At 52.3% G+C, this 18,283-nt stretch overlaps 1 protein-coding gene across 5 annotated transcripts in view; it reads left to right on the top strand.

Moving 5' to 3' along the window:
* Positions 1-1,634: 1,634 nt before the first annotated feature.
* CAMK2A (calcium/calmodulin dependent protein kinase II alpha) overlaps positions 1,635-18,283 on the top strand; it is a 78,429-nt gene continuing 61,780 nt past the window's right edge. Inside the window, exon 1 of one of the 5 annotated variants that reach the window (XM_065555098.1) lies at positions 1,635-1,684. In XM_065555098.1, coding sequence (XP_065411170.1) covers positions 1,650-1,684 — 35 coding nt within the window. In that variant the 5' untranslated portion in view covers positions 1,635-1,649. Of the gene's footprint in view, positions 1,685-8,566; positions 8,994-18,283 lie in introns of those variants that run through there. The other 4 variants (XM_024103707.3, XM_065555099.1, XM_005295809.5 and 1 more) reach the window with 4 other exon arrangements.

Here is an 18,283-nt window from a genome sequence, read left to right as displayed (position 1 = left end):
TGGGGAGGGTTGGAATAGTTCCAGGTAGGAAGGAATTCCCCTCTATGTGACCTCTGCTTAACTGAGGCAGAAGGCAATACTCTGGTATTGTCTAGCCAGAGGGATCCTGGCCAAATGCACCTGGGATGAATGGATGCATGCGGATTTTCTGCTCTGTGAGGAATTGGCATGGATAGATAGAGAGATGTGCTACATACTGGAACAGGCCACACCGCTTCATGCAGATACATTCTCTCTGTTTTGCCATTTGACTTGGTTATAAGATTTTCTTTCACCTTCTTCCCTAAATTGTTGCTCGGTGCACTACAAACAGCTGCTGTATCCCACCCCAGAGGCAGCTGCATTTCAGGAGCAGGCGAGCTGGCCTCCCTCTCATACTTGCCAACTGCCCCACGTAGGACAGGAAAGTCGTGAGTTTTTTTGCTTTGCTGCCCCAAGCGGCTAGATCTGAGCGGCAAATAGCTTTGGTTGCAGTTTTCAGCTGTGAAGGCTAGAGGCCGCTGGTCTCATGTCAGAGGCATTGGGTAAAGTTAGGGTGTGCAGGGAAGGGGAAGAGGCAGCTGTATCCCCTAGCCCCTACCAGACCACAGCAATGGGAGCACATTCTCTCCTCAACCCCCACCCCCAGGGTGGGGTGGGAGGAGGGAGAAAAGAAAGACATCTCTGTCAAGGTGCCCCACCATGGCAGGAGGGAAGCAAGGAACCAGCGGACACCCTGGGAGGAGGGCCAGGCATGTAGCGGACTAAGGCCAGCAGGGCCGCAGCTCCTGCAGCTTTGGGACTGGCCAGAGACTGATGATTTGATGGAGAACTGAGGCCTTCTTCCTCCTTAGCCGATCAGATCTCTTCTGGGGGTAGCACTAAAGGTGGGAGGCATGTGGGGAAGCCGGAGGGGGTGGTGCTCTGGTCCTGAGGGGAGCTCCTGGAGCCTGGCCTCTTGTGTAGGGGAGGGGGAAGGCCTTGGCCCTCGAGATGTGCGAGATGGCCCAGGGTGTGTTCGCCCCAGAGGCACCCGGGGTCTGCAGGGATTCAGGTGAAGCTCCTGGGATCTCACTCTGCACTGCTGCCTGTACTGAACGTAGTCCAGCCAGGAGAGCCCGCTGAGCGCTAGACACCCCCCGGCTCTGACAGGTGCCTGCATCGGCAGCACCTGCATCCAGGGGCTGTGGGGCGGTTGCCATGGATACTGACACTCATTCACTTCTGTGAACCACTGTGTGCGCTGGCTCAGGCCTGGCTGGGACGAGCAGGGCTTAGCTACCTGAAATGGGGACGTCCCATGGGGAGAAGAACAGGGCCACCAGCGGGAGGAAGTGGAAGGGGGTGCTCAGGGTGTGAAGATGATATGCCTCACATGAGGGAGGAGCACCTTGTCCCAGGTGGCTGGCCCGTTTAAAGGAGTCAGGGCCCATCTTGGCTCACCAGTAAGTAATTAACTCCCTAGGTGGCTGATTGGCAGCTAATTGACTAACGAGCGTATGACCTGATAAAGGCTACCAGCGCACTGCTGGAGGACAGAGCTCCTAGAGAGAGACGGCATCTAGAGAAGCCTGCAGGAGGTGGCTGTTTGCCTGTGACTCTCCCCAGGGATGAAATGGCTGAGTGGGAAAAGGAGGGAGAAGAAGCCCAGTTGACCCCTCACACAGACCATGGATGGGCTTGGACTTGAGGGGCTAAAGAAGAGGTGAGTACCCCCTGTAAAAGAGCTAACAAATCAGACCCCCCCACACACACAAAAGGAGGTGTCAGTTTGAAGTATTCGGGTCTGAGCAGGGCCGTCCCTAGAGGGGTGGGGGCCTGGGAGAAATCAACCTGTATGGGCCCCCCCTTAACATTTTTTATACAGGTGAAATCTGGTGTGGGGAGGGGACACTAGTGCTGGGGGTGAGGGATGATGGAGAGTCACAGGGTGGCACCTGTGCTAGGGGCGAGGGGGCCCCCCTGTGCTGGGGGGTCCTGGAAAAGAGAGGGGTCGGGGCGGAAGCACAATGGGGTCAGCCTGGCGCTGGCGTGTTCCATGCTGATTTCCTGAGCTTGTCCCCGCACTGACACGTTCCAGGCTGTGTGTGATCCAGACCTGTCATTACTACGGCCAACTTCCCTGGCCCTGGTCTCTCACCATCTGCCTTGACCCTACTGCTCCTAAGGTCTTGAGCCATGTATCTCCAGGTTCTTATCACTCAGGCCATCTGCTCTGGCCTTGTAGTTACTGTGTGCTAATTATATACACTGCAAAGCTTGCCGGGTTTAAATAGCTAACTAGGTAAGAAACACCACTTCCCTCTGCAGTCTCACCTCCCTCTAATGCTAGCCACTAGATGGCAGCGTGTCCCTATCATCTGCATCAGTAACTGTGAACATCCCACTGGAAGGACAGTGGGCTGGACAGAAATGCCCCTCTGACCTTGCTGGTGCCTTCCAGGCAGAGGGGAGATGAGACTTGTCCTAAGTGCTGAGATCCTTCCATGAATCCTGCTGCTGCTTTCACACGTGTCTCTAATGCTTCTGCAACCAGGACAGGAAGTTCTGGATTCAAGGCGTGAGACCAGACAGCGTTGGGTGAGTTTGGGGAAGTTGGGCCATATACAAACTATATTATCCAGGCCACGATTGTCACATGCTCCCATGTCACCTCCCCATATCCGGCTCTGCTCTCCAGCCACACCCACTACCTCATCCTCCCAAGCATCACATCTCTTTGGGATCATTCCTTGAGACCAACTGAGATGAGATAAAACCCAGAGGAAGCGGGTGTCTGCCCCTCTCCCAAATTCCAAGGGGCAGAGATACCAGCTAGGGTGACCAGACAGCAAGTGTGAAAAATCGGGACAGGGGGTAGGGGGTAATAGGAGCCTATATAAGAAAAAGACCCAAAAATCAGGACTGTCCCTATAAAATCGGGACATCTGGTCACCCTAATACCAGCAAAGGGGGTGTGGATACTGGGTGAGGAGCCATGATATTGTAGCACTGGTGATATTTACGGAGATGTTTTGTGTGGACTCAACTGAACAAAGGAGCTGTGCCATCTGTGCATGATACACTATAGCCAGGACACAGAAAACTAGATAGGCCTGCAAGAGAGCAGCAGGGAAAAGGCAAAATGGATTTTGGGAGATACCACCATGGTGCTGAGAAGAGAACAACAGGCTGAAAGTCTCCATCAGGGGACCGGACGACAGGACAGGAGAGGTGACTGGGTTTGCCTTGCAACTGCTCTTCTAAAGCTCCGGCAGAAACATTTCAAGGTGAGCAAGGAGCGTGAGCTGAACTCTCATCCGGCCTCCATTTTGAGAAAAGGTCTTGGAAAGAATGCCAGTGCCCGGGGACTCTTCCCAGTGTCCCAGGGCATGCTGGGAGCTTGACGTCTCCTGCCGTTCTACTAGGCTCTGAGACGTTCCCTTTGAAAACCTGGGACTTGCTGGGCAGTGGAGCTGCAGCAGTGTGGTATGGTGCAGACCTAGTGGAAAACTGCCCCTGACTTCGTGTGGGCCCACTGTATTGCTAGCTCTGGCTCTTACACCAGGACTACCCCCTTGGGTCAGTTACCAGCTGGTCAGCTCTCTAGTGTAGACAAGGCCTAGAGAGGATTCAAAGGAAAACTGCTCTGAGGAAGTCGAGTGGAAATGCTGGGTTTATCATGCCAGCAAGTCTGTCCTGACCCCAGGAGTAGATTAATGGAAAGTTTCCAACTAGGTCTGTTCTGCAGTAAAGTCTCTTTCACAGAAAATGGTGAGTTGTGTTGAAATTCCTGCAGGAAACCTTTGGGTTTTTTTTGTTTTACTTTAATTGAAAATCCAAAAATTCTTCAGTTGCTGAAAACCAAAACCATTCCAGGGAAAACGTTGACAGCAATGAGAATTCCTTGGTGGTTTTTTTGCTGTTGTTGTTGGTCAAATTTTTTTCATGGGGGAGGCGGCAACTCATTTTCACCAGCTTCATTGCTGACCCCTCGCAGGAAAGCAGAAGAAACCGGTGAATATATGGTATAGGCTCAGCTATGTAATCCTGTATGGGGGGGCGGGGGGGTCAGGAAGGACTCTTACCTGCCTGAGACAGTTGGCTGATTGATTACCCCTATTTTAGCCTGTAGAACCATGTACGAACGTGTCGCTATTGCTCCTAGCTTTATTCAGCCTCTCCTTGGGCCGGGTGTTGTCCTGTGACTCGCTGCCTTCCTGAGGTCAGCGACAGCTAAACCTCAGCTGTGGTAGATGCTTTGCTCCCCTTGCCGTTACCTGCTTGCTGTGGGATGGGCTGTGCTCTTCCTCCCTGACAGCAGCGTCCTATAGTACGATGCTCTGACACACCACCCAGCAGCAAGGGAGAGCCAGATGGCACAGGGACTGTGTAGGCAAACACAGAAGCCATTATGTGCTCCGCAGTAACTCACATGCAGCCTTGGCCGTTAAACCTCGTCTTATGGGACACCGGGCTCATCTCTGACTCTCTCTGAAAACGGTCACCGGGACGCTAACGTCTAGCCTGGCAGCTCTCAGAAGGGGCTTCCGTTTGACAGCTAGAAGTTGGCCTTTCTGGCAGGCCAACCCGACTTCTGAGGGTCAGCCCAGCTTCCAGGTGTGGGGCTTCTGGGCCAGCTGCAAGGACAGCAAGCAGCGGGGGGAGCGTGTGGGATACTCCCTCGATTGCTGGAGGCCAGTGCAATACCTGGAGAAACACTGCTCTCGGACATCCATGGCTGGAAACTGTTTCTGATCTTGCTCCCGTTTCCCTCTGTCCACCACGGAGCCTTTTGTGTGGTTCATCAAATCACCCTCTCTGGGGCATCATTATTTCTCCATTAGCCACGCTTTCAGTTCAGGCTGGGGGAATACTCCTCCTCAGTCTTAGCATAGCAGAGCAGCACTTCAGCGCCCGAGTGCTCACCCAGTCACTCCAGAGGCCAGCTGGGCTTTCCGTAACCTGCTTTGCTGTTTCGGTGCCCAGTCAACTGCTCTGGAACCTCCAGGCTTCAGCCATCTTCCCTTTTAAAGGGCTGCCTCCAGAGTGAGGTTTGGGTCCTTTAACATTACTTGGTGTCAACCCAGCTGTGCTCTAGAAATACAACTGCTGCAGGGGATGTATAGGGCAACTCTTCCCGCTTACAGCTCGGTGTGGGGGACTGGACACGTTGATGCTGGCATGTTTGCTCAAGCATGTCCGCGGGTGTCCTCATGCATGAGGATTGAATTCCATAAGAGACCAGCTCCTGCATTGCAGAATCCTCCTATCGTATCACCATGGCAGGTGCTCAAACGTCAGTGTCTTGCGGCAGGCACCGATCAAGCCCTTCAGTTTAGAGTGACTGCTGATGGCAAGCAGACAATGTCTCTATGGGGGGCTTCAATTCCATGGAGAAGTCTATAAGCAGCAAAGTACATGCTACAGCAAACTGCTCCAAGGTGAAGAAAATTGCTTCTCTCAAACCCTTGGTCCCCCAGGGGCATACGCAAAGAAGGGGCTGCTGTCACGCCCTCATCAGCACATTTTGTTCTACACCAGCACTCTCCGGAAGAGTTCGGGGAGTGGAAGCTGAGTGGGCGCCCAGCGTAGCTCTGGAAGGGCTCTCAGCCTGGATTATTCAGGAGCGGAGATAAAGCGGAGGAGGGGAATGAGCTTGGGCAGGAACCATTGCGTGGCATTCTCTGGCCTTGTGTGCAGGAGGTCAGGCTAGCTGCTGTCATGGTCCCTTCTCGCTTTCCAGTCTATTGAACACCGCTCTGCATCTGCCTGGGATGGCGTTCGTCCAGGTGACCAGGAATTTGGGAGCGGGAGCAGCTCCAAGGCAATGACCCAGGATATGAGGCAAATAAAGGCCAGGGGTCTCCTCTGGCGGGCCAGCAACGTGACTTTTGTTTTGTGAGACGTCTGGCGCTCCCTTCCCGCCCTGCATAGATTCCTACCTCCTTGAGACATCCTCGGGCCAGAGAGCAGGAGCTAGGCAGCAGTGTGGGCAGACAAACCGCTCTCCGCATTATCTGCACTGCCATTTAAACAAACATCACTTGTTAGTCAGCTCGGAGATAAAAGCCTGCCAAGGACACACACGGTGGGATGAGCCTGGAGCTGCCTTTGCCCACTCTTTCTCCCCCCTCCCTCTTTGGGCGCCTCTTCTGCCTCCCCAGGCACTTGCGTTCTAGACTCTCTGCATGAGAAACGCTCCCCTCCCCGGGAGGAGAGCAGGCGCTCGCAGCTTGGCAGCGCTCTGATTTGAATCCAATTGGGGACGCGGGAGTGGGGAGCTGAAGTACAGCGTGTGAGGGAATCAAGTGGAGTGGCTTTTCTGAAGGTGGTAATAGCGCAATTAATTGAAAAGCCATTAGAGCTCTCCTTCTCCTCCCCCTCCCCTTCCTCGCTCACTCGCTTGCTGTCCTCCTCCACTTCCACCTCCTTTCCTTCTCCCTCTCTCTGCTCCTCCTTCTCCCTCGCTGGCTTCTGAAGAAGCAGCTGGGTCTTAAGATTGCTTGGTATTTTTGCATGGTTAAATCATCTTCCTTTCCCTTTTAACCCTTCCGTGTCAACCACCAGGGGAAAGTATTCCCATCTGCCTAAACTGACCCTTCCTCAGCAGGCTTTGCAAGACTCCCCGAGCCCCAGTTCAGTCCCTGATTCCCACCTTTCTTGGCGTGCATGCGACTCATTGAGGCTGCTTTTAAGTGCTCTAGCTTGAGGGCTTTCAAACTGTTTTGTGCTGGGCCCTCCTTTGAAAATATTTCAGGCTGTGACAGCCCGCTCTCACCCACCCCCCTCGTGGTGCTGGACGTAGCTTTTGCAGCATCAACGCGGATCCCTACAGAGCTCAGTAACCAGACCAGGCCACCCTTACTTCTGCGCTGCTGCTGGCGGCTGCGCTGCCAGTAGATCTGCCCAGCTCTGAAGGCAAGGAAAAAGGATGACCAAAAGAGAGGTCACGTTCGGGAAAACCCAGATCTATGGTAACCCTATTTTTGGTGATCGAGTGACCCCCCCCCCCTAAATAGGCTTGTAACCTCCTTTTGGGTCGGGACCCCCAGTTTGAGAACCGCTGCGCGTCTAGATGATAACGCTGCTGAAATTGAAAGACTGGCACAGAGGGCAGGAGGCTGAAGCACAGCCCTGGCAGAGGGGAGACCTGGGTTCTCTTCCTGTGACCGGGAGCAAGTGGCAGAACCATCTGTACCATGAGGCTGTAGGGACAGAGACCCTCCTGCAAAGTGCTGCGGGCAGTGGGGGGTTGAGAGCACTCAGCACCATGTCAGAGCAGGGCCACACTATTTAATTCATGGGGTGAAGAGCAGAACTGGATCAGAAGTGGAACCATCAGGCCAAGGCCTCAAAGGTCCCCTGCCCCCCAAAAAAGTGTTTTTATTTTTCTTCCTGCTTGTTTTGTTATGTTAGAGTGGTGACGACGGGTATTTTGCGGAAAAAGTGTTTGGAGGACTTTAGAACGGATGGATTTGTGACATCACACCTTACAGATCTGAGCAACTAAGCAGGGAAAAGGTGTCTAGCCAGCCAGATTAAAATTCTGTGTTTTAAAAAATACCTGTTTAACTCAAACACTTTAGAAACTCTTGGGAGAAATATGCTCTTGGTGAAAGGATCAGCACGCTGCCTTTTCAGCTAAGGGTGGAGAGAGCTCCCCTTCCAGTTCTCATCTCCTCCAAAGAGTCCTCTAGCACATCAGTGAAGAGAACACCTTACTTCTGATATTCGTAGGAATACAAACCACACCTCCCTTTGAAGCCTTCCTTATGCCTGCCCACTATGATTTATAAACTTTTTCCTTGGTAGCGGACCTTTAAGGTAAAGACAGCCCCGGCCCCCACCGCATCCGAGAAATAACAGCCTCAAACTCCCAGCCACCCAAGAGGCAGGATTCAGTCAGCAGCATAAGCCAAGGCTTGCTCTGGTGCTATGGAGAAGCTGCCTATTCCAGCACTGCCGTTCAGTGCTATAAAGCAACTGCTGCCCCTCTGTCCTGTCCTCTCTCCTCAGCGGCACATGCGCATACGGGCTCCATCGCACGGCTGGCGAGATGCAGTCCCTATCTCTCGTGAGATTGAAACAAACAAAAATTCCAAGGGCAAACACACCGCTCCCCGCTGCAGTGGAATCTGGGCCAGATGGCCGCCTGGGAATAAAGCTCAGTGGCTTCTTTCTACCAGGGTGGTTTGGGGGAAGCTCTCCCAGGAGGAATCGTCGAGGAACTGAACCCATTTAGTTTGCATTATTTGACTCATTTATTCATTTTGAAAGGAGGTTTGGCCCTCCAAGTGCACCCACTTTGCTTGTCTTACATCCACAAATGATGCTCAGCAGCCTAATAAAGCAGGCATCTAAAAAAATTAGGTCTGGCCGAAGGAGGCATCATCTCTCACTAAACCTTGGAACTATGCTGTTGCCAGGGGAACTCTGCAATACCTGTCTTTCTGGAGAATCAGATGCAGTTGCCATGGCAACATCATCCTGTCTTTCCAGGGACTGTCCTAACATGGAAACTGCAGTTTCCACGGTAACCTTTTTTGCCCCAGTTAATTCTAACCATGTTGTCTGGCTTAATTTGCTTTTAATATTTATATTTTAGACTTTTGGGACCCTCTTAGCAAGTGGCGTGCTGTTTTCCACTGGGCTGCAGTTTCCAGAGCCGCAGAGTCAGGGCGTTAGAGAGTTGCAAGTAGCAGCAGAGGAAGGTGTTTGGGAAGCAGTTGCCTGGGCAACAGAAACAGGGCGTTCCAGAGGTGGTTGCTATGGGGACCTGGATGCTGACGAAGGCTTGTGAGGCTGAGAAGACAAATTGCCCTCATCATTATCTCTGGGCTTGTCAATCAAACGCATTCCCTTATTTACCTCGGAGAGGAGAGAGAACTAGGAGCAAAAAGAGACTGAGGGAACGAGAAGAGAAGCGCTTGTCCAAAACTCCACGCTGGTGAGGGAGCATCACCATCCAGGATGGCAACCATCACCTGCACCCGCTTCAGCGAGGAATATCAGCTCTTTGAAGAACTGGGCAAGTAAGTTGGAGACGGCAGGGCTCGGAATGTGGTGGTGCCGCATCAGCAGCGAGAGAGGCTTTGGCAGCGGGGGTGGAGGGAAATTAACGGACATGGGAACAGCTGGGATTCTGGAGGAAAGAAAAGGCAACGGAGTGAACCATAAAAATCTAACTCACAAGGGAGCGGGGTCACGCAAACTATCAAGAGAGTGGAAGGGGTAGGACCGCAGAGCCAGAGACCAGGGAAACAGCCCCTGACCCTCCCTGCTTTGTTCCCCCAGAATTAACGCGCTGGCACATAAAACCAGGTTCCCTTGTCCTCCGCTTTTGTAAGGAAAGGGGATAATCCTGGGAAAGGCTAAGGGTGGCTCAAGCATCCAGGGCTGGGTGTGTGAATGGCTTGCATTGTGCACACTTCGGAGGCTGCTGCCTGTAGCTCTGAGCTGCCTCTGCAAAAGGGGGCAACTGCGAAATGACCCTCGCTTAAGAAAGCAAACCCCCAAAGCGATGCTGCTAATTCTTCCTGGAAACTTGTCCAGCTGCATCAAAGGAGATGAAGGATCTGATCTGGGCAGCTGTCTGAGTTCTCGTTCCGTTGTGTGTTGCGCTAAGTTTTATTTTTTTTATTGGGAGATGCTCTGTGCTGGATTTCACAGGCTTGGCTTGCCAGCAGGAAACAACTTGCCGGTGATGACTGTCTCCCAGGAGAACTGGGGTTTAGAAATTCATGGAAGAATCCAGGACAGCAGCCACCCCCTCATCCATCTTCTGTGCTGTCCTGATTAGCTTGGAGTAGTTAGACACCTTTTCTGGGTAGCACTACTCCTAATTCCTTGGACAGGAACCTGTATGCCAAGGAGCCCAACAGAGTCAGTGGAAAGCGAGGCTGACAGTTGGGTTTCATGAGATTGTCATGTATAGGGTGGGCTGTGTCTGGTTTTGCATGTCTGGATATTCCTTTGCGTGCATATGTGTAGATGTCTGTCTTGCCTTGTGCATGCACACATAGGTATATATTAGTGTGCATCGGTCTAAATGTGTATGCATTGTAGGATTGATCCTGCAGGGTGCTGCGCATTCCAGTGAGGTACAGAATGTCTTCTGCTCCCATGGAAGTCCGTGGGAATTCAGAGTACTTGGCAGGATGGAGCCTTATGCGTCTATCCGGGGGTGCGACTGCCCGTTGGTGTGCATTTTGTGTGAGCGCCCTCGCGCATGGAGCCATCTAAGTGTGTGTGTGTGTATAAGGGGGTGCATCTTTTTGAGTGTGAATTTTGTACATGTTTGTGTGCATCCATTTGCATTTGTGTGTGAATTTTTTGCACACAATTACGTCCATCTCTGGATGTATACATGTGCATATGGTTTTGTTTGGCTGTTTGAGTCTGTATGTGCATCTTGTGTACGATTGTGTGCATCTGTTTTAAATGTGAAGTTGTACCTATTTGTTCCAGTACATACATCATGGCCTGCATGCACATGTGTGTTTTGTACGGCGTTAAATGTGCGTGTGCACAGGTGGGTGTTGGGTTTGTCTGTGACTGTGTGCAGGCAGGTGGGGATACAAAACTGGGGGCGAGGATGGAGAAATCGAGAGAGAGGCGGTTGCTTTCTTCTGGACTGAAAGTGACTAGTATTTCCTGTGCAAAAGAGAAGGGAGGACAGAATGGGCCAAATTGGCTGCTCGCTGAAGCTGGTGCAACTCCAGGAAAGTCCTTGTCTAGCTGCTCTGGGATGTGCATGTGTACCTAGATGGCTTGTGAGGTGCACAACACACTGTGTTTATTTTTCACCAATGTTTGGTGACTGCGTCACTCCTGGGCGATTGTGATTCAGACCGACGTGAAGCACTGAGTCGGTGACCAGGTCTGTGCGATAAATGGAGATAAAGCTGGTGGGTCAGCCCGAGAGGAGCAAGCTATTCTTTCCCCTCAGACACCTGCTCTGAACCTGTTTCTTCCAGAGGCTTCTCATCTCTTCGCTCGTGCTGCTGCGTGGTGGCGGCGCGGTGAGGGGCGGGAGGGACTGCGACCGTGTGAAGTGTTCTCAGGTGCTGCTGGCATGGCTGGAGGGGACAAGGAATGAAACTGGGTACATGGCACAGCAAGGATGATTATAAATGGCATGGGGGTGCACAGAAAAGGTAGGGACTGGGTGCGACATAGGAAGTGTGGGGATAATAGGGGCAGGATGGGATAAAAGGTGCATACGATAGAACTCTGCATGGGCCCATGCCTTATTCACAAGCCCTAGAGTGTGTGTCCTCCACAGTCTCTCGAGTAAATAAGGCACATTTTCTAGTGTTACACGGAGAAGGGTTTTTTCATTATTTAATGGTATTAACATTTTGTGTTTGTGTATCACCCTCCATCCCTGATGGATCCCAAAGCTCTTCACAGATTCACACAACACTGCTGCAAAGCAGCTGCCTCTGGGGAAGGGTAGGCAGCAGCCAAACATTGCACAGGCAGACACCCAGCATAGCCGTGTTTACAGGAGAGACTGTAGCCTAGGACAATATGGCAAGCCTCTCCCGTCGTGGAAAGGACACTCGGATCGTTCATATCTTTTAGTCTTGATATTCAGATGTGAACGTCCGTTGGGATCCAAGCCCAAGTCAGCGGGTTTTGTACTCTGGACCAGAGGCATTTTCAATGGATGCGTTTTCCCAAATCCAAAAATAAAGCAATAACATTCACCTGCGGCAGATAGGACCTTGGCTTTTCACGGCTCCTCCAAGTCTCTTCGCGTTGGATAGATGACAGGCTGAGCCAGCCCTGCTAGGATCTGAACCCATGGTTCTAAGGAGGCCATGTTCCTGCCTGCACCCCAGCCTGTCCTTTCACTGAGTAGATGAGAAGGTTCCCCCTTGGTACTGCTCATGTTGAGAATTGGTCCCACTGAAGGGAGGTAGTTCAGAGGCAGGCTGGATCCTATCCTTCACTTGCCCAGTGTTCTTTGTTTGGTGTGTTGAAGAGATCTAGTTTACTCCAGAAAGGACTATAACTTGTGTGTGAACTCAAAGGGGGTGGAGGTTGGGGCGCAGCTGCATCTCTGGGGTATGCTCCTAAGTGCATTGTGGGCCTCGCTGTCTTGTCAACCCAGTAAGTCACAACGTGCAGACTAGAGCTATGGGGACTTTTCCATTGGAATGGTTTTCCGGGGGAAATTGCAGTTCCTACAAAAAAATCAAATTTTTCTGTTGGGGAAAATTACAGTTTTGCCAGTTTCATTTGTCGGTTGGGAAAAGTGAAATGAAATCAGGTCAGTTTGACCCAAATCAGAATGTTGTGTTGAACTGACCCGACATGTTTCATTTTGATTCAGTTCAACAGAACATTAAACTGCACTTCCCTATAAGTGCATCATCTCCCGGGACTTGTAATTCATGCCCCCATTCTCTCCTAGGGGCTGGGCTCCCTGGAGTATTACATCTCCCATAATGCAGCATGAACTCCTCTTCGTTCCTGCTGCATGGTGCATCATGGGAGATGGAGTCTTGCCAGGGAGCCTGGCCGATAGGGGAGAATTGGAGCCTCCAGGTCCAGAACTACCATAATGGGGCAAACCAGTTTAATGTTGAACTGACCCATAATGCTTCATTTTGAGTCAGTTCAACAAAGCAACATGAATATTTCAATTTCAGGAACACCAAAGGGAAACGTTTCAACATTTCTGAATCACAATTAATTTTTGTCCCAATTTGAGATGAAAACAAATGTTGAAATATTGGACTTTCATGTGGGATGGAAATTCTGAATTTTGCTCAGCTTCAGCGCTGACTCTGGGAGAGCTGCCTTCATCTCTTATCCTGGCTGGGAGCTCTGGGGATGTGAGCGCCGCCTCTAGAGGAAGGAGAAGGAATCTCTTCACGTGGTCGTCTGTCCCACGGTCGTGACACACTCTGGTGGGAGCTACATCCAAACCCAGGGTCCTCGATGTGCAGCTCCCTTCTGGTGGGGAGGGGGGCAGAATCCAGGAAGGACTCAAAGGTCTCCAAGGAACTAAAAAGCTTGGATTTCCTGGGCCACCTCTTCAGTTTCATGTCATTGCCCTGAAGCTGCTGGTACATGAATGATGCAGAGACGACAGTGCACTCTGAGAGCTAGAGGTCTGGGGCTTGGTCTCCCACTCCCCAAGTGCAGGGAGCTGGGCGTGCTGCAGGTCCTGAGCCAGGCTGTGGGGAGACGAGTCGGAGGATGGGGGTGGCGTTCCTTTGAACTGACCAGTGAGGAGGACTGATAACAGAACACTGACGCCTTTTCCTAGCAGCCCAAGGGTAATGGTGTTGAAGGGAGCCCTCTATGCAGGGGGCCAGATCATGGGAGCTGGTTAATTTGACGGCCAAGAACAGCAGTTGTTGTTACTCCTGCTAAGGGAGGGGTAACCAAATCTAGGGTGTAAGAGGATTACCGCTGGAGTTGAGAAGGAATTCCCCCTTCTCCATGGAAAATATTACATAGATGTCTAGGTGCATTATGGGGGTTTCCCCATCTCCCTGAGAAGTATCAGGCATCGATCATTGAGATAACAGGTGAAGGACCCTGGTTTCTATCTGGATATCTCACCTTAAACAGCGCAGTGGTGTGTCTTGGTGCTTTCATCTCTCCGCTCGGCCTTGGCTGTAGAGTTCATGTCCTGAGCACGTCTCCTGCCAGCCAGACGAGCCTTTGTTTGTATAGGAGGGCGCCACCCAAGGGAAAGCTGCAGCACGGTCCGCGTGAGGCTCAGAGAGACTTTGTGGTCTGAGGGCGGGGCATGGCCAGAAGTAGAGAGGGGCAGGAGGTGGAAATTGGCTTGACAAAGACATTGTCTCTGGGGGATTTTCTGGTGCTGCTGGATCAGTCCATTTGAACCATCCAACGATCTCCCAGTAGGAGGAGGAAGCCTTTCCAGAGTCTGTCTTCCTCCCAGCATGGCTGAGCTCCCAGCCTCCCTCCCAGGAATGAAAGACAAAACCTGGCTCCTCCTGGAAGAACCAGACTCCAGGGCGGCCTTGCCACCTTGCCTGGAGAAATGAGAACCTTGCGTTCTCCATCTGTGGGTCGCCGTAGGGATCGCTAACTCTATCTGCCCCGAGGAGGCTGGGGAAGCAAACAAGCGGCTCAGGAACAAGTTGAGGAGTGGGGGGGGGAGAGGAGGCAGTCGGCGAGGGAGGGAACTGGAGTGAGACAAATAGAAGGAATGCCTCCTTCTGGCTCCGGGCTCCTCTCAGCTCTTTGAGTCCGCCCCCATGGCAGGTGACGGGAGGGGCTGGAGGAAATTATCATGCAGCACTGTATAATCAGCGGCTTCACTCCCAGAGCTTCAGGAGAAGACGACTTTATTAAAAAAAAAAAAAGCACCCCCCCCACCACCCACCCTCTTCTTTCTAGAAAGGAGAGAAATCCTTTAACTGACTGGGAGGAGGAGGAGGTGCAGAAGGGAGGCAGCATTGCAGGCGGGTGCTGGCAGGGAAGGTGTGAAACCCGGAGACGCAGAGTGTCCTTGTGTCAGAGTGACTGCTCATGAAGCCAGGTCCTGCAAGCTGCCAGGGCGGAGGAGGCCACGAGCTGCCTGCCGTCTGCTGGCGTAGGGATGGTCTAATGGCAATTGGCACCCCGGGCTGGCCTGAGTGTTGTGTGGGGTGCAGGGCCGGGTGTGGCCTCCTGCTTTGCTTACATTAAAGCTGACCCTACACGTTGTCTGTAGCAGATGCAGGGCAGAACAGAGGGGGGTGTGTGTTGGTGGCCTCACAGTGGAGGGGCTCCTACAGAAAGACCCAACTCTGGCTGGAGTGAGGGGAAATGGGAGTGCATTTGTGTCAGTGACACCCTCAGGTGAGGGGTTCCAGTTGCTACCTCGAATCCCAGGGCCAAGGAGATGACACCCGTCAAATGCAGACAGGCTGCAGGGGTGAGATGGTGACTTTCTCCTCCTCTACCAGAGGGACTGAACCTGTCAACGTGCACAAGTTGCTACACAAGGGAAAGCCGGCCAGCTGCTGCTTGGACTGAGAGGAGAGAAGATGGAAGGTTACCAGCTACCTGGAGAGAGATTCTGGATTAAGGATAATTTTTGTTTAAGCAGAATCCCTTGTGCCAATTTCATCCTGAATCTCACACCTCTGTGAAGATGAGTTCATGAAACAGGAGCAGTTCTTGCCTCCTGAAGCTAACTTGGAACAGTTTCTCCACCCTCCCTTAGACAGGGCCCAGATCCAAACCTCACCCGGGGTTTATTTATCAGACCCAAAACCTGACCTAATAGATTTGGCAAAGATAACTGCTCCGTCCTCCCCTTCTACCATCACCTTGCTTACTCCCATGTCTATTCAAGACCTGTACGGTTGGTGCCAGCACCACCAAACGTATCAAGATTGGGGCATCACAGATCAAGGGGGGCACATGGTGACCTGGGGGCCAGGGTGGTGTGCCGTGCTGGCAGTGTTCTGGGAACCAGCCCTGTTAGCAGGTGTTGAGCCTGCTGGGAGATGCCAAGTGAATCCAGCTGAGTCACTGCTGCAGGTGACTTGTTAACTCCACCCTTGATATAAGGGAGGTGGAAGTGGCTTGTTGGGGACGGAGGGGCTGGGCTGAACAGTCCTGAGGGAGGAGCCCTAGCACCAGTAGCTGTTACTTTGTTAACAAAACCTAATGTCAGGAAGGGAGGAAGCACTGGCCCTTGACAGCAGGTGGGGACTGTGCTTTGGAGCCGGATGGGAGAACTGGCTGCTCACAGGTGGAGATTTCCCTCCCTATGCTGCCATCTGTCCCCATTCCTGGCTAGCCCTGGCTCTAGGAAGGGGGTTTGGCTAGGAGCGTGTGTGCAGGGCTGCGTTCCTGGTACCGTTGAGCTGCTCACCGACCCTCCACCCCCAAAATCCTGTGTGAGGGAAACATCAGGGGCGAGACATCCCCTGCGTGTGGGCAGCTGCGGCGAGGGGAGCAGCTGGGAGTGATATGTGGGGAACGGATGGGTGTGAGCCCTGTTTGTAGAGGGCTTGGCGGGGACTGAGAGTGACTGTCCCCCAGTTGTGGGAGCTGGGCAGGGAGGGACATTCTGTATTTGTGGGGAGCAGGGGGTGCTGGCCCCTGGCTGTGGGAGCTGGAGTGTGTCCAGGCAGTACAGCACACTATAAGTTGTCAGGGAGTGGGGGTGGGGACACCCCGGGTCCGTGGGAGCTGGGGAAGGCAGTTCATATGGAATCGCATTGTCAGAGGGGCTGCCCTGTGGGGGTCAGGCCAAGGGACCTGAGCATTGCTTCCCTGGGAGCTATTTGCTGCAACCAGCCTGTCTCTCAAGCAGCCAACAAGTGGCAGGCGAGACGCTCTCCAAGCACAGCACCACATTCTGCCACGCCTGGAGTTGTGCCCCGTCCTGTGGCAACAGGTGCTTGTTCTGCTTCAGGCCTCGGACTGATGCCTAGACTCTGCTGAGTTTGCTGCCCAGCGAGCAGCCAGCATTAGCCCTGGCTTGGTTCATTGTCCTGTGTTTAAAGGTTGTGTGTGTGATTAGCAGGAGCCCGGAAGGCAGTGGGGCTGGGCTGGTAAATACAAGGAGGGGAAGCACTGAAAAGTAAATACATGCTTCCTCTCTAGCTGCGCACATGTTTCAATGCATGTACGGATCCATGCACCCACTCACCCACCCACACGCAGACTGAAATATTGCCACTCTCAATCCCCCTGCAGCACGCAGCCGGTGAATGCTCCCTGCGGCATGCACACAGAGGCCCTCTGTATATTTCCTCCAGCACAAGCACATTGCAAACCTCCCCTGCAGCCTTTGCACAAAGGACCCTCTGAATACCTGACAACGCATGCTGTCCTTAAGAACACTCCATGCAGCCTGTGCGCACACAGGCCCTCTGAACGCCTCACAGCGCGCCGTCCTGAAACTAACAAATCTCCCCATTGTTAACGAGCATTGGCACCCTGTACAGCTGAGCTGCTGCTGACCATGGGTCTTGGGTTCCGCAGTTGGGTGCTGTCTACGCTTACAGTGCCAGCAATGGGTAACCTCCCTGCTGCAGCCAAGACTTGTGAAAATATCATGCAACATACACGCCGATTCCCTCTGAGCAACTGCATGCTGACGGCATGAGTGCCTTGTGCAGCGTGCCTGCAGAGCCAACCTGGATATTGCCCCTAATGCGTCCTTTCGACTCACACACGTGTGCAAACACACGCACACACCCTGTAAAGCACCCATCCAAATGAAACACACACACACCTGCTCCCTGTGCCATACACACAGGCACTGTTAGTCTAGACAAATGTTGACCTACACGTAGCCACACCTTTGTGCGAGGGTGTCCCACACAGCTCCGTCCACAGCTGCGGCACTCGCTGCTTTTCTAACGGTTTCTGCAAAGCTCTGTCAATGTACCTCAGTGCTGACCGGCAACAGCCCCAGCTGATACTCCAGTCCAGCTCTCCTAGTGCACCTGCACCACCCCCTGCTCATCCAGTCTATTCCAAGGTTCTGAATTGACCGTATCAACACAAGAAAGGGACTTGGGCATCACTGCAGACAGCTCCGTGGGGACAATTTCTCGGTATGCAACTATGGTCAAAAAGCCAGCAAGACATTAGGCTGCATAACGGATGGGATGGAGAGTAATCTGAAGAATATTATAATGCCCTTATAGAAAACAATGGTATGGCCTCTTTTGGGATGCAGTCCTGGTCACACCATCTCAAAAAGGATATTGCATAACTAAGGGGTTTTGGAGAAGGGAGACAAGAATGATCAAGGCAGAGAAAAGTCTCCGAGAAGGAGAGATTGAAAAGATTGGGATTGTTTACCTTACAAAGGAGATGAATAAAAGGGGATGTGATAAAAGTATATCTAATAACGAATGGTCCAGTGATGGTAGATCAGAAACTTCTGTTCTCCCTGACTCATAACACAAGAATAAGGGGCCATTCAATGAAATTAAAAGATGAGAAATTCAAAACTAATCAAAGGAAATATTTTTTCACAAAATGTATAGGTAGACTGTGGAACCCATTGCCAGGATTCTTAAGTTGTCTCCTGAGGCATCTCTACTGGTATCTCTACCTCAGGTCTGATCCAGTTTAGCAATTCTTCCCTTCCTACACTCAGTCCCAGATTCTCCTAAGCAGAGAGACCCTCTGTAACGTGGCAGTTTTGTGACATTGATAAAGATTCGCTAAGGACTCAGCGGAGCCCTGCAGACTCATTTCACCTATTACTTAAGCCAAATTGAAACTCACTGTTCTTGTGATGAAAGGCCAGTGCTGTGTTCCTCCTGCTGCCCTCCCTGGCCTCTTCTTAATTCAGCACATGGGATTTCTGTGATCT

The sequence above is a fragment of the Chrysemys picta genome, chromosome 8, assembly GCF_011386835.1.
Source record: "Chrysemys picta bellii isolate R12L10 chromosome 8, ASM1138683v2, whole genome shotgun sequence".
Taxonomy (NCBI): Eukaryota; Metazoa; Chordata; order Testudines; family Emydidae; genus Chrysemys; species Chrysemys picta.
Note: the sequence above shows the minus strand (reverse complement) of the source record. Positions and strands in the feature narration are given on the sequence as shown.